General features: G+C 31.2%; 1 protein-coding gene across 4 annotated transcripts; it reads left to right on the top strand.

Annotated features, from left to right (window-relative positions):
- Positions 1-7: 7 nt before the first annotated feature.
- Positions 8-26,801, top strand: LOC119607068 (organic cation transporter protein). 4 transcript variants are annotated; one of them, XM_037960810.1, is made up of 6 exons: positions 8-322; positions 23,222-23,798; positions 23,864-24,122; positions 24,183-24,600; positions 24,662-25,168; positions 26,034-26,801. In XM_037960810.1, the coding sequence occupies exons 2-6, from the start codon at positions 23,472-23,474 to the stop codon at positions 26,257-26,259; spliced, it is 1,737 nt and encodes a 578-aa protein (XP_037816738.1). In that variant the 5' UTR covers positions 8-322; positions 23,222-23,471; the 3' UTR covers positions 26,260-26,801. The 4 variants fall into 4 exon arrangements, with proteins under 4 accessions (XP_037816738.1, XP_037816739.1, XP_037816740.1 ...); XM_037960811.1 differs by having other exon boundaries at positions 172-268; positions 26,034-26,719; XM_037960812.1 differs by lacking the exon at positions 8-322 and adding an exon at positions 11,644-11,837 and having other exon boundaries at positions 26,034-26,719.
- Positions 26,802-27,448: the final 647 nt, after the last annotated feature.

Genomic DNA, 27,448 nt, shown 5'->3' with positions numbered 1-27,448 from the left:
TTGAATTAGTTAATATTTTGCATTACTTGAGTAAACAGTTTTTTATTTTCTTTATTAAGTAGTCTAAAAATATACAACAAAAGCAACAAGAAATTATGCTGAAATAAATTAAATATTAATAATAATTAAAAATAAATAAAAAACGGAAAAAATATTTCTTTAAAATAGGAAAATTTTTTAATAAGTGTGAAAACAATTTTAAGAAAATGTAAAAGTCTTGAGTGCGTATGAGCAATTTTCAATAATAGTTCATAAAATATTTAAATTGGTGTGTTTTTTTTTTTTAATTTTTAATTTTGTTTATAAAATTCACTAGACAAAGGCAAGTTTTTTTTTTTGTTTTTTTCATATTATTTATTCTCTTTAATTTATGCAAATTTAAGTTTCTTTCATTAGATATTAAACTTGTTTAAAGAAAACCATTGTCAAGGCATTCATCGTCCTTATAATGTTCAAGAATTTATTGATTTAACAGTTTAACTTTGTTTCTTAAAGGTTGGGAACAATGAAAAACTGCATCAAAAGTAAAAAATTGAACTTTACAGTGAAAAATTTAATTTTCAGAAATATTTTTAGTTTTAGTGAAAAATTTAATTTTTAAGTGAAAAATTTAATTTTTGAAGAAAAAACATATTTTTAATGAAAACTCGAATTTTTAATGAAAAATTTAATTTCTAATAAAAAATCGACTTTTTAGAGAAAAATCGTATTTTTAGTGAAAAATATAATTTTTATTAAAAATCTAATTTTTAGAGAAAAAATCTTATTTTTGGAGAAAAATCGTATTTTTTGTTAAAAATTTAATTTACAGTAAAAAAATAATTTTTATGGAAAATCAAACTTTTAAATTTAAATTTATAAACTGAACTAAATCTCAACTAGAACTGAACTAGAATTGAACTAGACTGAACTAGAACTGAACTAGAACTGAACTAGAACTGAACTAGAACTGAACTAGAACTGAACTAGAACTGAACTAGAACGAACTAGAACTGAACTAGAACTGAACTAGAACTGAACTAGAACTGAACTAGAACTGAACTAGAACTGAACTAGAACTGAACTAGAACTGAACTAGAACTGAACTAGAACTGAACTAGAACTGAACTAGAACTGAACTGAACTGAACTAGAACTGAACTAGAACTGAACTAGAACTGAAACTAGAACTGAACTAGAACTGAACTAGAACTGAACTAGAACTGAACTAGAACTGAACTAGAACTGAACTAGAACTGAACTAGAACTAGAACTGAACTAGAACTGAACTAGAACTGAACTAGAACTGAACGTAGAACTGAACTAGAACTGAACTAGAACTAGAACTGACTGAACTGAACTAGAACTGAACTAGAACTGAACTAGAACTGAACTAGAACTGAACTAGAACTGAACTAGAACTGAAACTAGAACTGAACTAGAACTGAACTAGAACTGAACTAGAACTGAACTAGAAATGAACTAGAACGAAACTAGAACTGAACTAGAACTGAACTAGAACTGAACTAGAATGAACTAGAACTGAACTAGAACTGAACTAGAACTGAACTAGAACTGAACTAGAAACTGAACTAGAACTGAACTAGACTGAACTAGAACTGAACTAGAACTGAACTAGAACTGAACTAGAACTGAACTAGAACTGAACTAGAACTGAACTAGAACTGAACTAGAACTGAACTAGAACTGAACTAGAACTGAACTAGAACTGAACTAGAACTGAACTAGAACTGAACTAGAACTGAACTAGAACTGAACTAGAACCTGAACTAGAACTGAACTAGAACTGAACTAGAACTGAACTAGAACTGAACTAGAACTGAACTAGAACTGAACTAGAACTGAACTAGAACTGAACTAGAACTGAACTAGAACTGAACTAGAACTGAACTAGAACTGAACTAGAACTGAACTAGAACTGAACTAGAACTGAACTAGAACTGAACTAGAACTGAACTAGAACTGAACTAGAACTGAACTAGAACTGAACTAGAACTGAACTAGAACTGAACTAGAACTGAACTAGAACTGAACTAGAACTGAACTAGAACTGAACTAGAACTGAACTAGAACTGAACTAGAACTGAACTAGAACTGAACTAGAACTGAACTAGAACTGAACTAGAACTGAACTAGAACTGAACTAGAACTGAACTAGAACTGAACTGAACTAGAACTGAACTAGAACTGAACTAGAACTGAACTAGAACTGAACTAGAACTGAACTAGAACTGAACTAGAACTGAACTAGAACTGAACTAGAACTGAACTAGAACTGAACTAGAACTGAACTAGAACTGAACTAGAACTGAACTAGAACTGAACTAGAACTGAACTAGAACTGAACTAGAACAGAACTAGAACTGAACTAGAACTGAACTAGAACTGAACTAGAACTGAACTAGAACTGAACTAGAACTGAACTAGAACTGAACTAGAACTGAACTAGAACTGAACTAGAACTGAACTAGAACTGAACTAGAACTGAACTAGAACTTTCGGTACATAATTCGAAATTTTGCTTTTTGTAAGCTGCTTTTTTTATCACTGAACTTTCTTTTATTTTATAAAAATCGTAAAAAATTATGCAACTTTCAACCCATTTAACAGGTTTTATTTTTTATTACTTCGCCAAAGATGATTTTCTAAACAAAATTATTAAAAAACCAATACACGAGTAGCATTATTAGGAATAAACATAAACTTGCTAATTATCGAAATTTCGCAGTTGCAAAATATTTTTAATAAATATTGAAACTAGAAAAAATAATAACAAAAAATATAAACACAAATTATAAAAAACACACATTTCTGCAATAATTAAAAGAAATTAAATTATGATAATGAGTTTTAAGGAAAATGAAAAATTGAACCCAATGGCAAATATAAGAAACGAAAGCATTTCATCTTTCTATTTAATACTCTCTCTTTCTGTATCTAATAGTTTTAGACATAATTTTTAACGTCTTTATAGTTTTAATTTAGTTTTTATTTCATTAAACATACATTAAACCAACTAAAGGGAAACTAAACCTTAAACAATACAAGGACATTTTTACATTTGACAGCTCAACAAACAACTGTCATTTCTCCTGCCTAGAAATAAGAGAACCAACAATCCAACATATTACACGTAATAAATATGTATTTCAAATATATTTTCAATGAAATTGTTCTTCATAAATAAGAATTCCGCTGGACAAGGAAATGCCAAAAATAAATAGAAAGCGCTGTCACTGAAGAATAATGGTTTTAAAGAAGCAATAGGGTAAGGTTATGGACAGTTGAAATTTATGACTTAATAATCAAAACAAAAATACGTAAAGAAATTATGAAATGAGAGAAAAACAAAGTTGGGAGAGAGATAGGGTGGAAGATTTAGGGGGAGTAGAAGGATTACAGAAAGGACTTTTAATAGAATATAATGAAGTGCTGCTGAATTATAAAAGAAAGAACTAGAACTTAACTATAATTGAACAAGAACTGTTCTTCTAGAATTGTTCTTGAACTAATGTGGATCTTCAACTAGAACTGTTACTGAGCTAATTTAGAATTGATCTAAAAATTAAAATGAAATAGAACTATTCGTCAACAAACTTATCTTAAATTGATTTAAAACTTAACTCGAACTGATCTTGAACTGATTTAGAACTAAACTAAAACTCATCTAGAAATGTGCTAAAACTGTTTTAGGATTGATTTGTTGCTGAGCAAGAACTCAACTTGAACTGATCTAGAGATGATATAGAATTAAACTAGAGTATTATATAGAACTGAACTAGAATTGATCTTGAACTAATATAGATCTACAGATGATCTAAACTGCTTTAAAATTGATCTAAAATTAATTTAAACTGAACTAGAACAGTTTGTCAACTGATCAAAATTACATATTAAATTGATCTAGAACTGAACTAGAATTGATCTTGACTGAACTAAAACTATTCTAAAAATGAACTAAAATTGATCTAGAATTGTTTTACTGCTGAACGAGAACACAACTTGAACTGATCTAGAGATGATATAGAACTGAAGTTGAGTCGACCTAGAACTGAAAATTATATTATATAGAACTGAACTAGAGTTGATCTTGAAACAATGTAGATCTACAACTGAACAAGAACTGATACTAAACTCTGGCAATGAACTAAAACTGATCTAGAATTGATTTACTGCAGAACGAGAACAGACCTTGAACTTATCTATAACTGATATATGAATGAACTACAACAGATTTTGAAACTGATCTGCTACCAATCTAGAACTGAACTAAGGCTGATCTAGAACTGATCTAGTGCTGACATTGAACTAAACTTAATCTTATGCAGAACTGAACTAAAGATGAACTAAAACTGACCTAGAACTGGTAAGAATTGATCTAGAACTGAACTAGAAATGTACTAAAGTGGACCTAGATTTAGAACTGAACTAGGACTGATAATGAAGATATTTAGAGCTTTATAAGAACTGACCTAGGACTGGGCTAACACTAGAACTGAGCTAGAATTTAATATTGTTTAATATAAATCACATGATTTTAAGGAACGTTGCCATTGCTAGATATTTACATCTAAATTAAATTTAAATTGCGTTTGAAGAAAATAAATAAATCGGTGTTAAAAACACTAAACTTAAGTTATAAAATCTATTAACATTAATTAACAGCTGTTAAACGATAAAATATGGAATTCTAAAGAAAATAAATTACAAAAATTAATTAGCATCACAATAAAGCTAAAGCCCACTTTAAAATGGTTTGAAACTAGGCTAAACTAATATTACAGCACGTGTTTATAACACGTCACAAATGTTTTACTTAAATTTGAGGAGATGAAGTTAAACGAGATCTTCAAGATCTTCTTCATGGCTTTGTTATCATATTGTTTTATGATTGCGAGAAATATAAAAGGTTTATGTCTTTGCTTAAACGATACTATACAATAAATTTCGCCTTCCTTTTGCCCAAAAAAAGTTTTAAATAATTAAACAAAATTTAAGTTTTAACAGTAATTAACACAAAATATTTAGTAAAAATTAATTTTACTTAAAAAAATATTTGTAATTATTGTGTAAAAATAGCTACAAAAAAATAAAATAAAAGATAATGCAACCTTCACATTGACATGTTCCGGCGTACGACGCGTATAGATGTTTGGATGGGTTCTCACAACAACAATACAGACAGAATTGCAACAATTTTTTTTTTAAATCATCACCAGCTGTAGCATGAGTGTAAATATATTTATTATAAATTAAGTACTTTTTTCTTTAAAAAAAATCTATATTTTCTTTCTTATTTTGGTTTAACGCCAAAGTGTGTTTTGTTTATTTTAAAATTGTTTTATTTTATTTAAAATAATTTTTTGCAAAATACATGTATATTTTAAATTTATACAATTCTGCTGTGTTTGTAAATTTTTTCCGTTGTTTTGGGGTTTTCAGCCTCTGCAGAGATCAATGTTAATGAGCAATTTTATGTTTTTTCGCACACTTTTCACGTTTTGCAAAGGTGCTGTAAACGTAATTTTTCTGATTTTTTATGAAAAAATATATTTTAATTAACCCGTTGAGAAGCGAGCCAGTTACACTTAAGTTGCAGATCAGTTGTAGATCAGTTTTAGTTTAGTACTAGATCAGTTTCAGATCGCTTTTAGTCAAATTCCAGCTCAATTCTTATTCGGTACCAGATCAGACTAAGATCAGTTATAGTTTAATTCTTGATCTATTCTAGTGTATTATCGGATCGGTTCTAGTTCAGTTTTAGTTCAGTTCTAGTTCAGTTCTAGTTCTAGTTCAGTTCAAGTTTAGTTCTAGTTCAGTTCTAGTTCAGTTCTAGTTCTAGTTCAGTTCAAGTTTAGTTCTAGTTCAGTTCTAGTTCAATTCTAGTTCAGTTCTAGTTCAGTTCTAGTTCAGTTCTAGTTCAGTTCTAGTTCAGTTCTAGTTCAGTTCTAGTTCAGTTCTAGTTCAGTTCTAGTTCAGTTCTAGTTCAGTTCTAGTTCAGTTCTAGTTCAGTTCTAGTTCAGTTCTAGTTCAGTTCTAGTTCAGTTCTAGTTCAGTTCTAGTTCAGTTCTAGTTCAGTTCTAGTTTAGTTCTAGTTCAGTTCTAGTTCAGTTCTAGTTCAGTTCTAGTTCAGTTCTAGTTCAGTTCTAGTTCAGTTCTAGTTCAGTTCAAGTTCAGTTCTAGTTCAGTTCTAGTTCAGTTCTAATTCAGTTCTAGTTCAGTTCTAGTTCAGTTCTAGTTCTAGTTCAGTTCTAGTTCAGTTCAAGTTTAGTTCTAGTTTAGTTCTAGTTCAGTTCTAGTTCAGTTCTAGTTCAGTTCTAGTTCAGTTCTAGTTCAGTTCTAGTTCAGTTCTAGTTCAGTTCTAGTTCAGTTCAAGTTCAGTTCTAGTTCAGTTCTAGTTCAGTTCTAATTCAGTTCTAATTCAGTTCTAGTTCAGTTCAAGTTTAGTTCTAGTTCAGTTCTAGTTCAGTTCTAGTTCAGTTCTAGTTCAGTTCTAGTTCAGTTCTAGTTCAGTTCTAGTTCAGTTCTAGTTCAGTTCTAGTTCAGTTCTAGTTCAGTTTTAGTTCAGTTCTAGTTCTTTTCTAGTTCAGTTTTAGTTCAGTTTTAGTTCAGTTCTAGTTCAGTTTTAGCTCAGTTCTAGTTCAGCTCTAGTTCAGTTCTAGTTCAGTTCTAGTTCAGTTCTAGTTCAGTTCTAGTTCAGTTCTAGTTCAGTTCTAGTTCAGTTCTAGTTCAGTTCTACTTCAGTTCTACTTCAGTTCTACTTCAGTTCTAGTTCAGTTTTAGTTCATTTCTAGTTTAGTTCTAGTTCTAGTTCAGTTCTACTTCAGTTCTAGTTCAGTTTTAGTTCAGTTGTAGTTCAGTTCAGTTCTAGTTCAGTTCTAGTTCAGTTCTAGTTCAGTTCTAGTTCAGTTCTAGTTCAGTTCTAGTTCAGTTCTAATTCAGTTCTACTTCAGTTCTACTTCAGTTCTACTTCAGTTCTACTTCAGTTCTACTTCAGTTCTACTTCAGTTCTAGTTCAGTCCTAGTTCAGTTTTAGTTCAGTTCTAGTTCAGTTCTAGTTCAGTTCTAGTTCAGTTCTAGTTCAGTTCTAGTTCAGTTCTAGTTCAGTTCTAGTTCAGTTCTAATTCAGTTCTAGTTCAGTTCTAGTTCAATTCTAGTTCAGTTCTAATTCAGTTCTAATTCAGTTCTACTTCAGTTCTACTTCAGTTCTACTTCAGTTCTAGTTCAGTTGTAGATCAGTTTTAGTTCATTTCTAGTTCTTTTCTAGTTCAGTTCAAATTTAGTTCTGGTACATTGCTAGCAATCCTTTATTAATGGGTTAAAGGTTAGTTTTTCTTTAATTAAAAGAAATTCACATCTTTCAACGTCATTATTTCATATTAATTTTTTAACATTTTCAAAATCATTTTTAATAAATTTCGATTGTGGAAAGAGCAGAATCATTAAATGTATAACTTTTTCACAAACAAATAATAAAAAATTAACATCGAATTATAAAATTTAGTGAAAATTTTCAATTCAGTTTAAATCCTAAAAAACTTGAATTTCGAAGTATTTTTCTTTAAAGAAGATTTGATTCGATTAATCGTTTCCTTGCCAACACTACCATTTAATATTGCGTTTTAAACAAAGACCTTCTTGCGTTTGGTGTAATTGCATCCCTTCTTTTTTATATTATTAAAGACACTGTAGTTTATATAGGGGATGTCCGCCCTAAAAAGACTTGCAACAAATTTTCTTTGTTTTTTCGGCTAAAAAATAAAACATTAAAAACTCGTTCAAACAAAAGAAATCCGCATAAAAGATTTATTTACGACAGGTAAAATTATGACTACTACTTTTTTTGTTTGCTCCTGCTTAGTTTCTAAAAAAGAAAGTGCGTTTTTATTTAAATAGAAAAGTTCTAAAGATTTTTATTACGCATTTGTTTGTTAAAATCTAAATGAATTAATTATTTAGATAAAAAAAACAAATTCTCTTTTTGTAGCGATTAAAGAAGAAAATTTATTAGAAATATGAACCTTAATGTAGAACAATAAAATCAACCCCTCATTTACGTTATAATGCAGATTTAATACAAAATGCAGCAACAGTGAGGACAACTATTCCAGAGGAAAAAACACGGGAGAATATAATTGTAATAAAACTAGAACTAACTGGAACTGAACTAGAACTAAACTAGAAATGAACTAGAACTGAACTAGAACTGAACTAGAACTGAACTAGAACTGAACTAGAACTGAACTAGAACTGAACTAGAACTGAACTAGAACTGAACTAGAACTGAACTAGAACTGAACTAGAAACTGAACTAGAACTGAACTAGAACTGAACTAGAACTGAACTAGAACTGAACTAGAACTGAACTAGAACTGAACTAGAACTGAACTAGAACTGAACTAGAACTGAACTAGCACTGAACTAGAACTGAACTAGAACTGAACTAGAACTGAACTAGAACTGAACTAGTACTGAACTAGAACTGAACTAGAACTGAACTAGAACTGAACTAGAACTGAACTAGAACTGAACTAGAACTGAACTAGAACTGAACTAGAACTGAACTAGAACTGAACTAGAACTGAACTAGACTGAACTAGACTGAACTAGAACTGAACTAGAACTGAACTAGAACTGAACTAGAACTGAACTAGAACTGAAAACTAGAACTGAACTAGAACTGAACTAGAACTGAACTAGAACTGAACTAGAACTGAACTAGAACTGAACTAGAACTGAACTAGAACTGAACTAGAACTGAACTAGAACTGAACTAGAACTGAACTAGAACTGAACTAGAACTGAACTAGAACTGAACTAGAACTGAACAAGAACTGAACTAGAACTGAACTACAACTGAAGTGGAACTGAACTAGAACTAAACTAGAACTGGAACTAGAACTGAACTAGAACTGGAACTGAACTAGAACTAAACTAGAACTAAACTAGAACTGAACTAGAACTGAACTAGAACTGAACTAGAACTGAACTAGAACTGAACTAGAATGAACTAGAACTGAACTAGAACTGAACTAGAACTGAACTAGAACTGAACTAGAACTGAACTAGAACTGAACTAGAACTGAACTAGAACTGAACTAGAACTGAACTAGAACTGAACTAGAACTGAACTAGAACTGAACTAGAACTGAACTAGAACTGAACAAGAACTGAACTAGAACTGAACTAGAACTGAACTAGAACTGAACTAGAACTGAACTAGAACTGAACTAGAACTGAACTAGCACTGAACTATAACTGAACTAGCACTGAACTAGAACTGGACTAGAACTGAACTAGAACTGAACTAGAACTGAACTAGAACTGAACTAGAACTGAACTAGAACTGAACTAGAACTGAACTAGAACTGAACTCGAACTGAACTAGAACTGAACTAGAACTGAACTAGAACTGAAACTAGAACTGAACTAGAACTGAACTAGAACTGAACTAGAACTGAACTAGAACTGAACTAGAGCTAAACTAGAACTGAACTAGAACTGAACTAGAACTGAACTAGAACTGAACTAGAACTGAACTAGAACTGAACTAGAACTGAACTAGAACTGAACTAGAACTGAACTAGAACTGAACTAGAACTGAACTAGAACTGAACTAGAACTGAACTAGAACTGAACTAGAACTGAACTAGAACTGAACTAGAACTGAACTAGAACTGAACTAGAACTGAACTAGAACTGAACTAGAACTTGAACTAGAAACTGAACTAGAACTGAACTAGAACTGAACTAGAACTGAACTAGAACTGAACTAGAACTGAACTAGAACTGAACTAGAACTGAACTAGAACTGAACTAGAACTGAACTAGAACTGAACTAGAAACTGAACTAGAACTGAACTAGAACTGAACTAGAACTGAACTAGAACTGAACTAGAACTGAACTAGAACTGAACTAGAACTGAACTAGAACTGAACTAGAACTGAACTAGAACTGAACTAGAACTTGAACTGAACTGAACTAGAACTGAACTAGAATTGAACTAGAACTGAACTAGAACTGGACTAGAACTGAAACTAGAACTGAACTAGAACTGAACTAGAACTAAACTAGAACTGAAACTAGAACTGAACTAGAACTGAACTAGAACTGAACTAGAACTGAACTAGAACTGAACTAGAACTGAACTAGAACTGAACTAGAACTGAACTAGAACTGAACTAGAACTGAACTAGAACTGAACTAGAACTGAACTAGAACTAAACTAGAACTGAACTAGAACTGAACTAGAACTGAACTAGAACTGAACTAGAACTGAACTAGAACGAACTAGAACTGAACTAGAACTGAACTAGAACTGAATCTAGAACTGAACTAGAACTGAACTAGAAACTGAACTAGAAACTGAACGAGAACTGAACTAGAACTGAACTAGAACTGAACTAGAACTGAATAGAACTGAACTAGATGAACTAGAACTGAACTAGAACTGAACTAGAAACTGAACTAGAACTGAACTAGAACTGAACTAGAACTGAACTAGAACTGAAGAACTAGAATTGAACTAGAACTGACTAGACTGAACTGAACTGAACTAGAACTGAACTAGAACTGAACTAGAACTGAATTAGAACTGAACTAGAACTGAACTAGAACTGAACTAGAACTGAACTAGAACTGAACTAGAAGCTGAACTAGAACTGACTAGAACTGAACTAGAACTGAACTAGAACTGAACTAGAACTGACTGAACTGAACTAGAACGAACTAGAACTGAACTAGAACTGAACTAGAACTGAACTAGAACTAGACTAGAACTGAACTAGAACTAGAACTGAACTAGAACTGAACTAGAACTGAACTAGAACTGAACTAGAACTGAACTAGAACTGAACTAGAACTGAACTAGAACTGAACTAGAATTGAACTAGAATTGAACTAGAACTGAACTAGAACTGAACTAGAACTGAACTAGAACTGAACTAGAACTGAACTAGAACTGAACTAGAACTGAACTAGAACTGAACTAGAACTGAACTAGAACTGAATTAGAACTGAATTAGAACTGAACTAGAACTGAACTAGAACTGAACTAGAACTGAACTAGAACTGAAACTAGAACTGAACTAGAACTGAACTAGAACTGAACTAGAACTGAACTAGAACTGAACTAGAACTGAACTAGAACTGACCTAGAACTGAATTAGAACTGAACTAGAACTGAACTAGAACTGAACTAGAACTGAACTAGAACTGAACTAGAACTAACTGAGTCCAAAACTTTAACCGCTAAAATAGCATCACTGTTAAAATGCACAACATGCAATTAATTAAAAAAGCAATTTCAAGAGCACGACTGCATATAAAAGAAAGAAAGAGAATAAAATGTATGTAAAATATAGTTAAGAGCCACGTATTTGTTGTAGTCAAAAAATGTTTATTAAACAACTTTTCCACCAATTTCACAGTCAGGGCCAAACAATAAGCTACAAACAATGTGAGTGATAAACATTTCTTTAAATTTTAAGGGGGAGCAAATTTTTAATTCAATGAGCAAGTACTTGAAAAAAAGAGAGAAAAAAAGAAAATATATTTTTCAGCCACACATTCCTGAGCATGTTTGTTTATTTCTTTTATTAAGAATTAATTTCTTTCTGAAGATTTTTGATGCTGTTGGATTCAGTCGTTCATTAACTTTTGTCATAAACGGTAATAATGAATAGACCGAGTATCTGTGAAACATTTTAAATAGGAAGAATAGTGTAAAGTGAAAAAAAAGGGACGAACAAAACATATATATTTAAATAAATATACAAAAACCAATAAATTATTAACAAAAATTTAGTGAAAACTTAATTAATTATTTACCAAACAAAGTATGTGTAATAATTGCAGTTTGTAAAAATATTTCAATTGGAAAATATAATTTTTTAAATTTGTTTTTTTTTTTTAATTGTTATTTTGTTGTGTCATTTTCCTGTTGATGATTTTTTTATCTAAATTTGATTTTTTGCCAATTTTTTTTAATAACAAAATGTAAGTATTTGTACAATGTGCCACCAACAATTAATGACATAAAAATCTTGTCTTGTTTTGATAGTATTTTCCTTCTTTCTTGTTGTCAATTTTTATTGGTTTTTAAAATTAAAATTTATACAAAATTAAATTTAGATAATTGATAAATAGATATTATTACAACATTTTCTGAGAGATTCAAGCAAACATGACTAGATTAATAATGATTAAGTTGAGACAATTAAAGAAAATTCTAGTTCATTTCTAGTTCGGTTCTAGTTCAGTTCTAGTTCAGTTCTAGTTCAGTTCTAGTTCAGTTCTAGTTCAGTTCTAGTTCAGTTCTAGTTCAGTTCTAGTTCAGTTCTAGTTCAGTTCTAGTTCAGTTCTAGTTCAGTTCTAGTTCAGTTCTACTTCAGTTCTAGTTCAGTTCTAGTTCAGTTCTAGTTCAGTTCTAGTTCAGTTCTAGTTTCAGTTCTTAGTTCAGTTCTAGTTCAGTTCTACTTCAGTTCTAGTCAGTTCTAGTTCAGTTCTAGTTCAGTTCTAGTCAGTTTCTAGTTCAGTTCTAGTTCAGTTCTAGTTCAGTTCTAGTTCAGTTCTAGTTCAGTTCTAGTTCAGTTCTAGTTCAGTTCTAGTTCAGTTCTAGTTCAGTTCTAGTTCAGTTCTAGTTCAGTTCTAGTTCAGTTCTAGTTCAGTTCTAGTTCAGTTCAGTCAGTTCTAGTTCAGTTCTAGTTCAGTTTCTAGTTCAGTTCTAGTTCAGTTCTAGTTCAGTTCTAGTTCAGTTCTAGTTCAGTTCTAGTTCAGTTCTAGTTCTAGTGTCAGTTCTAGTTCAGTTCTAGTTCAGTTCTAGTTTCAGCTTCTAGTTCAGTTCTAGTTCAGTTCTAGTTCAGTTCTAGTTCGGTTCTAGTTCAGTTCTAGTTTTTTTTTTCAGTTCTAGTTCAGTTCTAGTTCAGTTCTAGTTCAGTTCTAGTTCAGTTCTAGTTCAGTTCTAGTTCAGTTCTAGTTCAGTTCTAGTTCAGTTCTAGTTCCAGTTTCTAGTCAGTTCTAGTTCAGTTCTAGTTCAGTTCTAGTTCAGTTCTAGTTCAGTTCTAGTTCAGTTCTAGTTCAGTTAGTTCAGTTCTAGTTCAGTTCTAGTTCAGTTCTGTTCTGTTCTAGTTCTGTTCTAGTTCAGTCTAGTTCAGTTCTAGTTAGTTCTAGTTCAGTTCTAGGTTAGTTCTAGGTTAGTTCTAGTTTAATTCCTGTTCAATTTTTGTTGCGTTCCAAATAATTTCTAGTTCTTTTTTTGGGTTCTACAAATTTTATTATAATTACACAGCATGCAACTTTCATCATCGTCAACTGTTATTTATTAATAAATTTTTGTACAAAACAATTGTGAAAAGTATGGAAAATTTCGAAGAATATTCCATTTCAAAGAAAATCTTAATAGAATGACTGACATGCAAGAGCATGTTTTGTAGAAAAACCCCCTTAACCCTATCAATCATTGAGTGTTGTTGTATGAATAATAATTTTTATGATTTATTTGTTTATTTGATTGACAATTTGCAATCATCAACCAATGTCCAAATAGAATGCCTGTAGATGAAATCCAAATCCCTATTTGATTTGAAAAATAATTGGAAATGTTTATGAAGTGTATAAAACTAATTAATAACCAATTTTGATTTGTTGTACAGAAGACTACAAATGTTTGATCCTAAAAGCGACATTAAAGGATTTAATAATTTAACATTAAATTTCCCCACTAAGGAATGCTCTAGATATTATTTTTTTTTTTTTTAAATATGAATAATGTTTTACGCATCTTTCAACTTCGATAAATATAGCAGACACTGTCTTCAATATTTATTTAAAATTTTTAATTTTATTATAAAATTTCACACTTTCCTAACCTACCTTTTTATAATATAAAGTTCACTTCTGTTTTTTGGGTTTTTTATAAAATTTCTATAACACACTTTGCAAAAAAGTTACAATTATTTGTGAAATCTGTAAAAGAGTGATTTTTTATTAAACTTATGTTAATTCTTTAAATAAATAGTTCATAGGAGTGTCTTTAAAATATTAAAATAAATCTAAATAATGCAGATGTTTGGAAAATAAATAGTCATTCTATTATGACTCAGTTGCGATTATTAGTCAAGAAAAAAGTGCGAATTTCAATTTTTAAAAACGTAGTATTATTTATTTTAAATTGATAATAAATAAGCCACGTTTTTATAATTAATTATAGAAGAATTAGAAAACGGTTTATTAAGTTATCCAGATGATTTATTATTAAATAACTTTTCACGCCATTTTGTTATAAAAAAATTTTAATCAAAATTTCTTCTTAAGTTGCAGATTTCTAGCTCAGTTCTACATTAGTTCAGTTCTTGTTCTAGTTCTAGTTCGGTTCTAGTTCAGTTCTAGTTCAGTTCTAGTTCTAGTTCAGTTCTAGTTCGGTTCTGGTTCAGTTCTAGTTCAGTTCTAGTTCAGTTCTAGTTCTAGTAGTTCTAGTTCAGTTCTAGTTCAGTTCTAGTTCAGTTCTAGTTCAGTTCTAGTTCAGTTCTAGTTCAGTTCTAGTTCAGTTCTAGTTCAGTTCTAGTTCAGTTCTAGTTCTAGTTCTAGTTCTAGTTCTAGTTCAGTTCTAGTTCAGTTCTAGTTCAGTTCTAGTTCAGTTCTAGTTCAGTTCTAGTTCAGTTCTAGTTCAGTTCTAGTTCAGTTCTAGTTCAGTTCTAGTTCAGTTCTAGTTCAGTTCTAGTTCAGTTCTAGTTCAGTTCTAGTTCAGTTCTAGTTCAGTTCTAGTTCAGTTCTAGTTCAGTTCTAGTTTAGTTCTAGTTCAGTTCTAGTTCAGTTCTAGTTCAGTTCTAGTTCAGTTCTAGTTGAGTTCTAGTTGAGTTCTAGTTCAGTTCTAGTTCAGTTCTAGTTCAGTTCTAGTTCAGTTCTAGTTCATTCTAGTTCAGTTCTAGTTCAGTTCTAGTTCAGTTCTAGTTCAGTTCTAGTTCAGTTCTAGTTCAGTTCTAGTTCAGTTCTAGTTCAGTTCTAGTTCAGTTCTAGTTCAGTTCTAGTTCAGTTCTAGTTCAGTTCTAGTTCAGTTCTAGTTCAGTTCTAGTTCAGTTCTAGTTCAGTTCTAGTTCAGTTCTAGTTCAGTTCTAGTTCAGTTCTAGTTCAGTTCTAGTTCAGTTCTAGTTCAGTTCTAGTTCAGTTCTAGTTCAGTTCTAGTTCAGTTCTAGTTCAGTTCTAGTTCAGTTCTAGTTCAGTTCTAGTTCAGTTCTAGTTCAGTTCTAGTTCAGTTCTAGTTCAGTTCTAGTTCAGTTCTAGTTCAGTTCTCAGTTCTGTTTCAGTTCTAGTTCAGATCTAGTCAGTTCTAGTTCAGTTCTAGTTCAGTTCCTAGTTCAGTTCTAGTTCAGTTCTAGTTCAATTCTAGTGCAGTTATAGAATTCAGTTCTATTCAATTCTTGTTTCATTTCAGTTCTAATTCAATTCTATATACCTTAGTGATATCTTTTTATATCAAATGGAATATTTTCAATGGAATATTTAATACTTGTTTTTTACAAATAAAATAAATTAATGAGAAAAACAATCAATATGAATTAATAAAAAATGCACAACATAATTGTCACAATTGACTTATATACGAGAAGAAATATTTGATGACACCATGTGGGTTTTTTAAATTTCACTCTAAATAAATGTTAATAACAAGCGTTTAATAAGAATGGAAAATTTACGATAAAGTTGTTTATTTTTACTCAAATCTTAATGACCCATTTCTTTTAGAAAAAATTGCCTTGGTAATAATTGTAAAGCATAAAAAGAGGGAATAATAAATTAATTAATATTCAACAAAAAAATAAACAAATATTTGAAGGGGCATCCCCAACATACATATCTTCCTCATAAAATGAGTCAACAAAAAATATCTATAAATTTAATCCTATAAATAAATTGGGAAAATTTAAATTGATAAACAAGACAATCAATACTCATCAAAAGTTTACTAAAATAATTAATTGAATGTGTTGTAAATTTTATAAACTCGTTTGAAATTTAAACTGTTTCTTACAATAAAAATTTTTTAAGTAAAAGTGTCATAAACTCAATTAAGATGTGACAATTTTATCTAAACATTCAATTTGAAATTTATTTCTATGGCATTTGCATTTTCTTGTAAAAATATCGTCAGGAAATCTCTAACTTTTTTGCATGATCGTATCACTTTGACCATGATCATCATTATCATTGTTAAGCGTGCAACAGCAGACAGTGTAAATAAGCGTCACTCAAATCATCATCATTAGTGGCAGTTAAGTAATACTTCTTAAAATCAAGTTTCAACTAGTTTCAACAAGTTACGGCTGTTGCTGCATGCACAATAAACTTTTTTATTTTATTTTAAAAATATGTACTTTTCGTTTGTAATTTATTGAAACGTGAAAGAAAAAACATAGATTAAAAGCTTTTATTTAAAGGATTTACATCATCGGAAAGCGAATAAGAACATAAGTGCCAAATATTTTATGATTATTATTATTTTTCGTAATAAAATTCTAGTTTAATTTCATTTCAGTTTTAGTTCAGTTCTAATTCTAGTTCAGTTCTAGTTCAGTTATAATTCTAGTTTAGTTTTAGTTCAGTTCTAGTTCAGTTCTAGTTCAGTTCTAGTTCAGTTCTAGTTCAGTTCTAGTTCAGTTCTAGTTCAGTTCTAGTTCAGTTCTAGTTCAGTTCTAGTTCAGTTCTAGTTCAGTTCTAGTTCAGTTCTAGTTACAGTTCTAGTTCAGTTCTAGTTCAGTTCTAGTACAGTTCTAGTTCAGTTCTAGTTCAGTTCTAGTTCAGTTCTAGTTCAGTTCTAGTTCAGTTCTAGTTCAGTTCTAGTTCAGTTCTAGTTCAGATCTAGTTCAGTTCTAGTTCAGTTCTAGTTCAGTTCTAGTTCAGTTCTAGTTCAGTTCTAGTTTCAGTTCTAGTTCAGTTCTAGTTCAGTTCTAGTTCAGTTCTAGTTCAGTTCTAGTTCAGTTCTAGTTCAGTTCTAGTTCAGTTCTAGTTCAGTTCTAGTTCAGTTCTAGTTCAGTTCTAGTTCAGTTCTAGTTCAGTTCTAGTTCAGTTCTAGTTCAGTTCTAGTTCAGTTCTAGTTCAGTTCTAGTTCAGTTACAATTTATTTCAGTCCTTAGTTATTATCGAAAAATATGCACAATTTTGAACGATATATAAAATATCTACATTTTTAATCGCACGTAAAAAATAAATTAACGTAAAATTAACTTTATTTAAATATAACTTCAAACAAGGTTAACGGTTCCATTTCAATTAAATTCTCTAAATATTGCTAATTTCTAATAATATCTAATACTTAGTTGTTAATTTTTAATTTATTTAAAAATTCAACGAAAATTTAGCAAATGGTTAAGGCCGCAAAAGCGTGTGAATGTGGTTTTAAACTAAAAATAAATATCAATTCTAATATTCTTCATTTAATGACTTGCTTCAGCACAGATCATAAAGATTATGGCTGTGCGTGATCTATTCATCTAATAAATTAACACCTTTGAGGATCAATTTTGTGTTTATTTTTTCGGGCAAAAAATTCAATTAGTTAAATTAATAATAAAACATTAATTTAATAAAATATATTGAGCAAACGCGGGTTTTTTCTAATATTTACTCTCTCTTTATAAGACTTTTAGCAAAGAAAATCAAGTAAAATTTACAAAAAAGTTGTGAAGTTTTTAAAAACACTTTTCAATAAATTATGATCAGTATATTTTGATTATCGTAAGAAAACGGTTTGAATAAATTACAGTGAAAATAAAGACAGATTTGAAAAAAATATAGTTAAAATTATAAAATATTCAGAATTTTAAATATTTTAAAAAAGTTGTTTTGAAAAATGTTAAGGTACAATTAATTAAAAAAAAATATTAAATAGAAAAATCTTAGAAATATTAGTAATTATAACAAAGAAAATTTTAATATTTGATTTGTGATTTTTTCTGGCAATTTTTTTTTGCGCTAAAATAAAAGTGAAATTGATTTTTGTTTCTTTATAAATATAAACATTTTCAAATATATAGAATATAATATTTTCATTGTAAACAAATTTTGAAATTTTTGTTTACAAACAATTTTCCTATGAGTTGGCAGTGTTTGAAATACAATTGATTTGTAAAGAAAAAGAAAACTTATTTAAAAAGTGATATTTAAAATTAAGTAATAAAATGTCTTAGTTTATTCATGGAAATAAATACAAATTTATAACTTCCCAGATTAATTACGAATAAAACAGAAGTGATAACAATTTAAATTAAAAAAAAAATAATAATAATAAAATAAATTAAAAGTTTTATTAATAGTTTATATTCTTAAATAAATTTCCTTAATTCTAATAATTTTATTAAAAACTCTCATCTTCCTTAGTTCTTTCTAAGAATCTGCGTGTTTTTGTAAGGGATCAGAAAGATTTTCTATAAAAAATTAAAAAAATATGAGCGTTTTTTGTTAAGAACTAGACCTGAACTAGAACTGAACTAGAACAGAACTAGAACTGAACTAGAACTGAACTAGAACTGAACTAGAACTGAACTAGAACTGAACTAGAACTGACTAGAACTGAACTAGAACTGAACTAGAACTGAACTAGAACTGAACTAGAACTAGAACTGAACTAGAACTGAACCAGAACTGAACCAGAACTGAACTAGAACTGAACTAGAACTGAACTAGAACTAGAACTGAACTAGAACTGAACTAGAACTGAACTAGAACTGAACTAGAACTGAACTAGAACTAGATCTGAACTAGAACTAGATCTGAACTAGAACTGAACTGAACTAGAACTGAACTAGAACTGAACTAGAACTGAACTAGAGCTGAACTAGAACTGAACTGAACTGAACTAGAACTGAACTAGAACTGAACTAGAACTGAACTAGAACTGAACTAGAACTGAACTAGAACTGAACTAAAACTGAACTAGAACTGAACTAGAACTGAACTAGAACCGAACTAGAACTGAACTAGAACTGAACTAGAACCGAACTAGAACTGAACTAGAACTGAACTAGAAACTGAACTAGAACTGAACTAGAACTGAACTAGAAACTGAACTAGAACTGAACTAGAACTGAACTAGAACTGAACTAGAACTGAACTAGAACTGAACTAGAACTGAACTAGAACTGAACTAGAACTGAACTAGAACTGAACTAGAACTGAACTAGAACTGAACTAGAACTGAACTAGAACTGAACTAGAACTAGACTACTGAACTGAACTAGATCTGAACTAGAACTGAACTAGAACTGAACTAGAACTGAACTAGAACTGAACTAGAACTGAACTGGAACTGAACTAGAACTGAACTAGAACTGAACTAGAACTGAACTAGAACTGAACTAGAACTGAACTAGAACTGAACTAGAACTGAACTAGAACTGAACTAGAACTGAACTAGAACTGAACTAGAACTGAACTAGAACTGAACTAGAACTGAACTAGAACTGAACTAGAACTGAACTAGAACTGAACTAGAACTGAACTAGAACTGAACTAGAACTGAACTAGAACTGAACTAGAACTAGAACTCAACTAGAACTGAACTAGAACTGAACTAGAACTGAACTAGAACTGAACTAGAACTGAACTAGAACTGAACTAGAACTGAACTAGAACTGAACTAGAACTGAACTAGAACTGAACTAGAACTGAACTAGAACTGAACTAGAACTGAACTAGAACTGAACTAGAACTGAACTAGAACTGAACTAGAACTGAACTAGAACTGAACTAGAACTGAACTAGAACTGAACTAGAACTGAACTAGAACTGAACTAGAACTGAACTAGAACTGAACTAGAACTGAACTAGAACTGAACTAGAACTGAACTAGAACTGAACTAGAACTGAACTAGAACTGAACTAGAACTGAACTAGAACTGAACTAGAACTGAACTAGAACTGAACTAGAACTGAACTAGAACTGAACTAGAACTGAACTAGAACTGAACTAGAACTGAACTAGAACTGAACTAGAACTGAACTAGAACTGAACTAGAACTGAACTAGAACTGAACTAGAACTGAACTAGAACTGAACTAGAACTGAACTAGAACTGAACTAGAACTGAACTAGAACTGAACTAGAACAAATATGGAGTACCTCAGGGGTCAAAATTAGGACCAATTTTGTATATTATATATGCAAATGAAATGCTCAAAGCTATAGAAACCAAAACATTTGCCTACGCAGATGACACTGCAATCGTTGTTGCAAATAACAACTTAAAAGAGGCCACAGAAAAAATGCAAAAACAATTAAATATTGCAACAAAATGGTGCCACGACAATGGCCTAATCATAAATGCTGCGAAGACGAAACTTATGCATATAAAGCCCCGCCATCTCATTGAATCTTCTATAGAATTAAAATTCCACCACAATAACTGCCTCCATCAAAAAACAATAAACCCAAATAATACTAATGAAGAATGTACGACAAATATAGAAGTAGTGCAGACATACAAATATTTAGGTGTCTATGTCGATAATAATTTCAAATGGAAGACACACGTTGAAAATGTACGCAAAAAACTTCGTAAATCTGCCTATACCCTGTACCACCTAAGTAACTGTGCAACGTATAGTGTACTTAGACAAGCATATTTTTCTCTTGCAGAGTCATATTTAAGACATGGTATTACTGCATGGGGTAGTGCCACATACTGCAAAACTCTACAAAAAACCCAAAACCAGATACTTAAAACACTCTGGAAGAATTATCAATACTCCACAAACACACACACAACCACAAACACGTCACTTAGCTTTAACTATTCATTATCCCAAAATATAACAAACGTATCAACAAACAATAACATATACACAACCAGATCAACAAACAGCTCATTTTCTAATAGAAACAACACATTTCACATTGTAAACAGCAACCTACTTACCCACAATACATTGTTACAAATTTCAACAAACAGAAACCCAACACTTCATAACAACACATTACCAAACAACAATCATCTAACAAACAACACAATACTATACAACTACAACGAAAACCCTACAAGAAACTATCAATATAACAATCACCCAACAAACAACAACACAACAATATATAACTCCATAGAAAATTCTACAAACTACAATCAGTATACCAATTACCCAACCACCAACAACACAACAATGTACAACTCTCGCGAAAATCCTACAGGCAATAATCAATATACCAATCACCCAACAAACAATAACACAACAACATACAACTCCAACGAAACCTCTACAGGAAATTATCAATACACCATTCACCCAACAAACAACTCAACAATATACAACTTTAACGAAAATCCTACAAGCAACAATCAAAATACCTATCACCCAACAAACGACAACACAACAATATACAACTCCAACGAAAACCCTACAAGAAACTATCAATATACCAACCACCCAACAAACAACAACACAATAATATACAACTCTTATGAAAATCCTACAAGCAACAATCAATATACTAATAACCCAACAAACAACAACACAACAATATACAACCTCAACAAAAACTCTACAAACAACGACCAATATACCAGTCACAATAACACAACAATACACAACTCAAAAGAATGTCATACAAGCAGCAATCAATATACCAATCACCCAACAAATAACAACACAACAACATACAACCCCAATGATAGTTTAACAAACAGCAGTCAATATACCAATCACCCAACAAACTACAATACAGCTGTATACAACTCCAACACCTGTGATCTAGCCACGAAATTAAATATACTTAACGTACATAGTTTATACTGTACAACCCTGGCGAACGACTTCTTTAACGATCACCGATTTCTACAAGAAATAGACCACAGATATAACACGAGAAGACGAGCGCAAGGAAGATATAAAGTGAAACGCTTCTTTAATGAGTATGGAAGAAACACCCTAGGAGTCACTTTACCAAATATTCTGAACAAAATCCCAATTGGAACTATAAATACAAGAAACAAATTTCAAAGAAAGAAACTTATAAAGGCCTTTTTTATCAGATCGCAATGAAATAAATAAAATAATGTTAATCTTAAACTTAAATTGTTTATATATATGTTTCCTGCTGTCAAGCCATATGGCTTAGCGGGCTTAGTATTAAGAATATATTGTACCTTTAAATACTTAAATTGAATAAAGTGAATATATATGAAAAAAAAAAAAAAAAAAACTGAACTAGAACTGAACTAGAACTGAACTAGAACTGAACTAGAACTGAACTAGAACTGAACTAGAACTGAACTAGAACTGAACTAGAACTGAACTAGAACTGAACTAGAACTGAACTAGAACTGAACTAGAACTGAACTAGAACTGAACTAGAACTGAACTAGAACTGAACTAGAACTGAACTAGAACTGAACTAGAACTGAACTAGAACTGAACTAGAACTGAACTAGAACTGAACTAGAACTGAACTAGAACTGAACTAGAACTGAACTAGAACTGACTAGAACTGAACTAGAACTGAACTAGAACTGAACTAGAACTGAACTAGAACTAGTACTGAACTAGAACTGAACTAGAACTGAACTAGAACTGAACTAGTACTGAACTAGAACTGAACTAGAACTGAACGAGAACTGAACGAAAACTGAACGAGAACTGAACTAGAACTGAACTAGAACTGAACTAGAACTGAACTAGAACTGAACTAGAACTGAACTAGAACTGAACTAGAACTGAACTAGAACTGAACTAGAACTGAACTAGAACTGAACTAGACTAGAACTGAACTAGAACTGAACTAGAACTGAACTAGAACTGAACTAGAACTGAACTAGAACTGAACTAGAACTGAACTAGAACTGAACTAGAAATGAACTAGAACTGAACTAGAACTGAACTAGAACTGAACTAGAACTGAACTAGAACTGAGCTAGAACTGAACTAGAACTGAACTAGAACTGAACTAGAACTGAACTAGAACTGAACTAGAACTGAACTAGAACTGAGCTAGAACTGAACTAGAACTGAACTAGAACTGAACTAGAACTGAACTAGAACTGAACTAGAACTGCACTAGAACTGCACTAGAACTGAACTAGAACTGAACTGGAACTAAACTATTACTAAGCAAGGTAAAATATAGTAGTTGTCTCAGATTCTAAAGAGAATTGTCTTAAAGTTTTTTTTCGTACAGATTAGATATTCTAAGATCTTATTTTTTTAAATTATCAAATAAATTATTTTTCTTTTATTTACAGTTTAATTAAAAACCAATATTAAGTTGCAGCACAATAAAATTGGACCATGATGTGACAATATTTCTCTATTCGTCGTCTCTCTAACTAATGACAATATTATCTTTTTGTGATATTAATTGAAATAAAACAAACTAAATTAATTAAAAATTTAACAAAAACAACAACTACGAAATTATTAAACTATAAATTGCACATTCTCTACAAAAAAACAACAACAATTAAAACTCCTACTAAACAGATCTAAACTAAAATGGATTTCGATCAGATCTTAGCAAAATGTGGCGATTTTAATCGTTATCAACTCTTAATTTTGACTCTTTTTGGAGTCGTCAATGTCATTGTATCAATGCATTATTTTACTCAAACTGTGATAAGTTTTGTGCCCGATCACTGGTGCTATCATGAGAAATTGGAAAATAAAACTTATGATGAGATAGCCGCTATCTATGCGAGAGTGCCGAATCCTTCATGCACCAAATTGGATGATATAAATGGTTTGAATATAACGATCAGTAAAGAGAAATGTACTAGATGGATTTATAAATATGATTTTGGTTATAGAAGTATGAATACAGAGGTGGGTTTTGGAAGATAGTTTCTTTGTTTAAATTATTTTTAATAATTTATTTTTTCTTTTTGCAGTTAAACTGGGTTTGTGAGTCTTCGTACAAGGCTCGCATAGGCCAATCTTTGTTCTTTATTGGTTCTGTGGTGGGCACTTTATTTTATGGTTTACTTTCGGATAAAATTGGTCGTTTGCCTGCTTTGATTTTATCGAATTTATCTGGCTTCGTGGGCGACTTTTCCACTATATTTACGACTAGTGTTACCTCGTTTACTTTGTGTCGTTTTATTTCGGGTTTGGCGGCAGATACGAATTTTTATCTTATGTATATAATAGGTATGACCATAAAACTGGATACTCCCATCAAACTTTTAATTATTTTATTTCTCTTTATAGTTCTCGAATACTTACGTCCTTCCATGCGCACTTTTGGCCTTAACTTGGCCGTTGGTATTTTCTATACCATAGGTCTGGTCTTTACTCCCTGGCTGGCGGTTTTGGCAGGCCATTGGCAATACTATTTGGCCTGTACCTCCATACCCATACTTTTTATAGCTCTTTACTATTTTATCGTCCAAGAAAGTGCTCAATGGCTGGTGACACGCAACGATATAGATGGTGCCATCAAAAGACTGAAAAGAGTGGCCAAATTTAATGGACGTAAAGTCAGCTTAACAGAATTTGAAGAATTTCGTAAATACTGTGAAAAGCAGAGACAAAAACAGGGCGGAGATGATCAAAGACATTCGAATTTAATCGATATGTTTAGAACACCCCGAATGCGCAAACATACCTTAATATTATTCTTCAAATCGTAAGTATTTCTAAGTTGTTAATAATAAATTTAGAAATTAATTATTTATTTATTATTGTAGCATGGTCATTACTCTTTGCTATGATGTGGTCTCGCGTAATGTCGAAGGCATGGGTATTTCCCCGTTTATTATGTTCTCCCTAAGTGCTTTGGTGGTTTTACCCTCTTCCCTACTATTGGTTTTACTACAAGATCGCATAGGCCGCAAGGGCATGGCCTCGGGTTCTCTACTGGTGGGTGGCTTTTTCACTGTTGCCGCTGGCATTGCCATTGCTTATCAACAAGAAAATCATAATGCCATTTTATTGGCCTGTCTCACTATTGCTGCTCGTTTTGGAGTGGCGATTTCTTATGAATCGGGTTCTCAATATGCCACGGAATTAATACCAACTTGTGTTCGCGGTCAGGGAGTGGCTGCCGTTCATGTGGCTGGTTTTGCAGCCTCTTTCCTGGCTCCTTATATTTTGTGGTTGGGTACATTCTTTAAGGCTGCTCCCTCGATTATTTTGGGTGTTTTATTTTTTACTGGCTCTTTGGTTTGTTTGCTGTTGCCAGAGACCTTGAACAAGTAAGTAGTTCTAATGTTCAGATCTAGATTAGTGTGAGATCAGTTCAGTTCATTTCTAGTTCAGTTCTAGTTCAGTTCTAGTTCTAGTTCAGTTCTAGTTCAGTTCTAGTTCAGTTCTAGTTCAGTTCTAGTTCAGTTCTAGTTCAGTTCTAGTTCAGTTCTAGTTCAGTTCTAGTTCAGTTCTAGTTCAGTTCTAGTTCAGTTCTAGTTCAGTTCTAGTTCAGTTCTAGTTCAGTTCTAGTTCAGTTCTAGTTCAGTTCTAGTTCAGTTCTAGTTCAGTTCTAGTTCAGTTCTAGTTCAGTTCTAGTTCAGTTCTAGTTCAGTTCTAGTTCAGTTCTAGTTCAGTTCTAGTTCAGTTCTAGTTCAGTTCTAGTTCAGTTCTAGTTCAGTTCTAGTTCAGTTCTAGTTCAGTTCTAGTTCAGTTCTAGTTCAGTTCTAGTTCAGTTCTAGTTCAGTTCTAGTTCAGTTCTAGTTCAGTTCTAGTTCAGTTCTAGTTCAGTTCTAGTTCAGTTCTAGTTCAGTTCTAGTTCAGTTCTAGTTCAGTTCTAGTTCAGTTCTAGTTCAGTTCTAGTTCAGTTCTAGTTCAGTTCTAGTTCTAGTTCTAGTTCAGTTCTAGTTCAGTTCTAGTTCAGTTCTAGTCAGTTCTAGTTCAGTTCTAGTTCAGTTCTAGTTCAGTTCTAGTTCAGTTCTAGTTCAGTTCTAGTTCAGTTCTAGTTCAGTTCTAGTTCAGTTCTACTTCAGTTTTAGTTCAGTTCTAGTTCAGTTCTAATTCAGTTATAGTTCTGTTCTACATCAGTTCTAGTTTAGTTTCAGTTTGACTAATCTACTAATTATAAACTCTTAATATATTTCTAATATTTTTCAGAACCCTCCCTAAAACTCTTGAAGAAGGTGAAACTTTCGGTCAAGGTGAAAGTATGTTTGATTTTCCCTGTTTATCGAAGAACAAAAATTCCTCTACAGATTCAGATTCCGAAGCAGAACCCTATACAAAACGTAAACACTCACTGACAGCTGGTCTAGAACGTGGTGGTGTTGTAGTTAGTGCCATAAGGCCCGATATAGATAACAATAGTAATAGTTGTACATAACAAATTTTGTAATTAATTAAAAACGCACAAAAAACATAGTTAACATTTATTAAAATCCCCCCTGCACTTTCATTAAGCACATAAACACACAAATAATTATAATTATTATAGCTAGTAGTACTTAAGGTACTTAAATTAAGGACTTTAATTACAATTAAGTATTTTTTATACCATTTAACTATAAACTTTAGCTAATTACTTGTATGAATGTTTATATAAAAAATTATTAAATAACTAAAAATGCCTTTATGCAAAGTCTAAATAATAAATTTTCTACATGTTTAGGGACTATTTGAATAATCAATTTTTATTTTTAGTTATTTAAATTTTTCACTTTTAATTAAGCCTAAGTTCCATTTAGTACATTTTAGATGTCAGTTAAATTTATCCAAAAAAGAAGGAATTAAATGTAAATATGGCACAGTTTTTACTTAATTGTTTTACTTTATATGAATCTAAATTTGCAACACACCTATTTTATTATTAATAAAACTAATTATTTTATATTTTAAAATTAATATAATTATAAAAAATAAATAGTTATTAAAAAATGTTTAAGTATTTTTATTATGCTTTGGGGTCCAGGCGCGGAAATTGACAACTTTATTTATCGTCTTTTTTGACAATTTCAGTTTAGTCTATGGTCTAGTCTATAGTCTAGTCTATAGTCTAGTCTAGTCTAGTCTATAGTCTAGTCTATAGTCTAGTCTATAGTCTAGTCTATAGTCTAGTCTATAGTCTAGTCTATAGTCTAGTCTATAGTCTAGTCTATAGTCTAGTCTATAGTCTAGTCTATAGTCTAGTCTATAGTCTAGTCTATAGTCTAGTCTATAGTCTAGTCTATAGTCTAGTCTATAGTCTAGTCTATAGTCTAGTCTATAGTCTAGTCTATAGTCTAGTCTATAGTCTAGTCTATAGTCTAGTCTATAGTCTAGTCTATAGTCTAGTCTATAGTCTAGTCTATAGTCTAGTCTATAGTCTAGTCTATAGTCTAGTCTATAGTCTAGTCTATAGTCTAGTCTATAGTCTAGTCTATAGTCTAGTCTATAGTCTAGTCTATAGTCTAGTCTATAGTCTAGTCTATAGTCTAGTCTATAGTCTAGTCTATAGTCTAGTCTATAGTCTAGTCTATAGTCTAGTCTATAGTCTAGTCTATAGTCTAGTCTATAGTCTAGTCTATAGTCTAGTC

The sequence above is a fragment of the Lucilia sericata genome, unplaced genomic scaffold, assembly GCF_015586225.1.
Source record: "Lucilia sericata isolate MDLA Ls3-8-SP2 unplaced genomic scaffold, ASM1558622v1 Contig000652F_arrow, whole genome shotgun sequence".
In the NCBI taxonomy this organism is placed as follows: Eukaryota; Metazoa; Arthropoda; class Insecta; order Diptera; family Calliphoridae; genus Lucilia; species Lucilia sericata.
The sequence above is the reverse complement of the archived record's forward strand: the minus strand, read 5'-3'. Positions and strand labels throughout refer to the sequence as shown.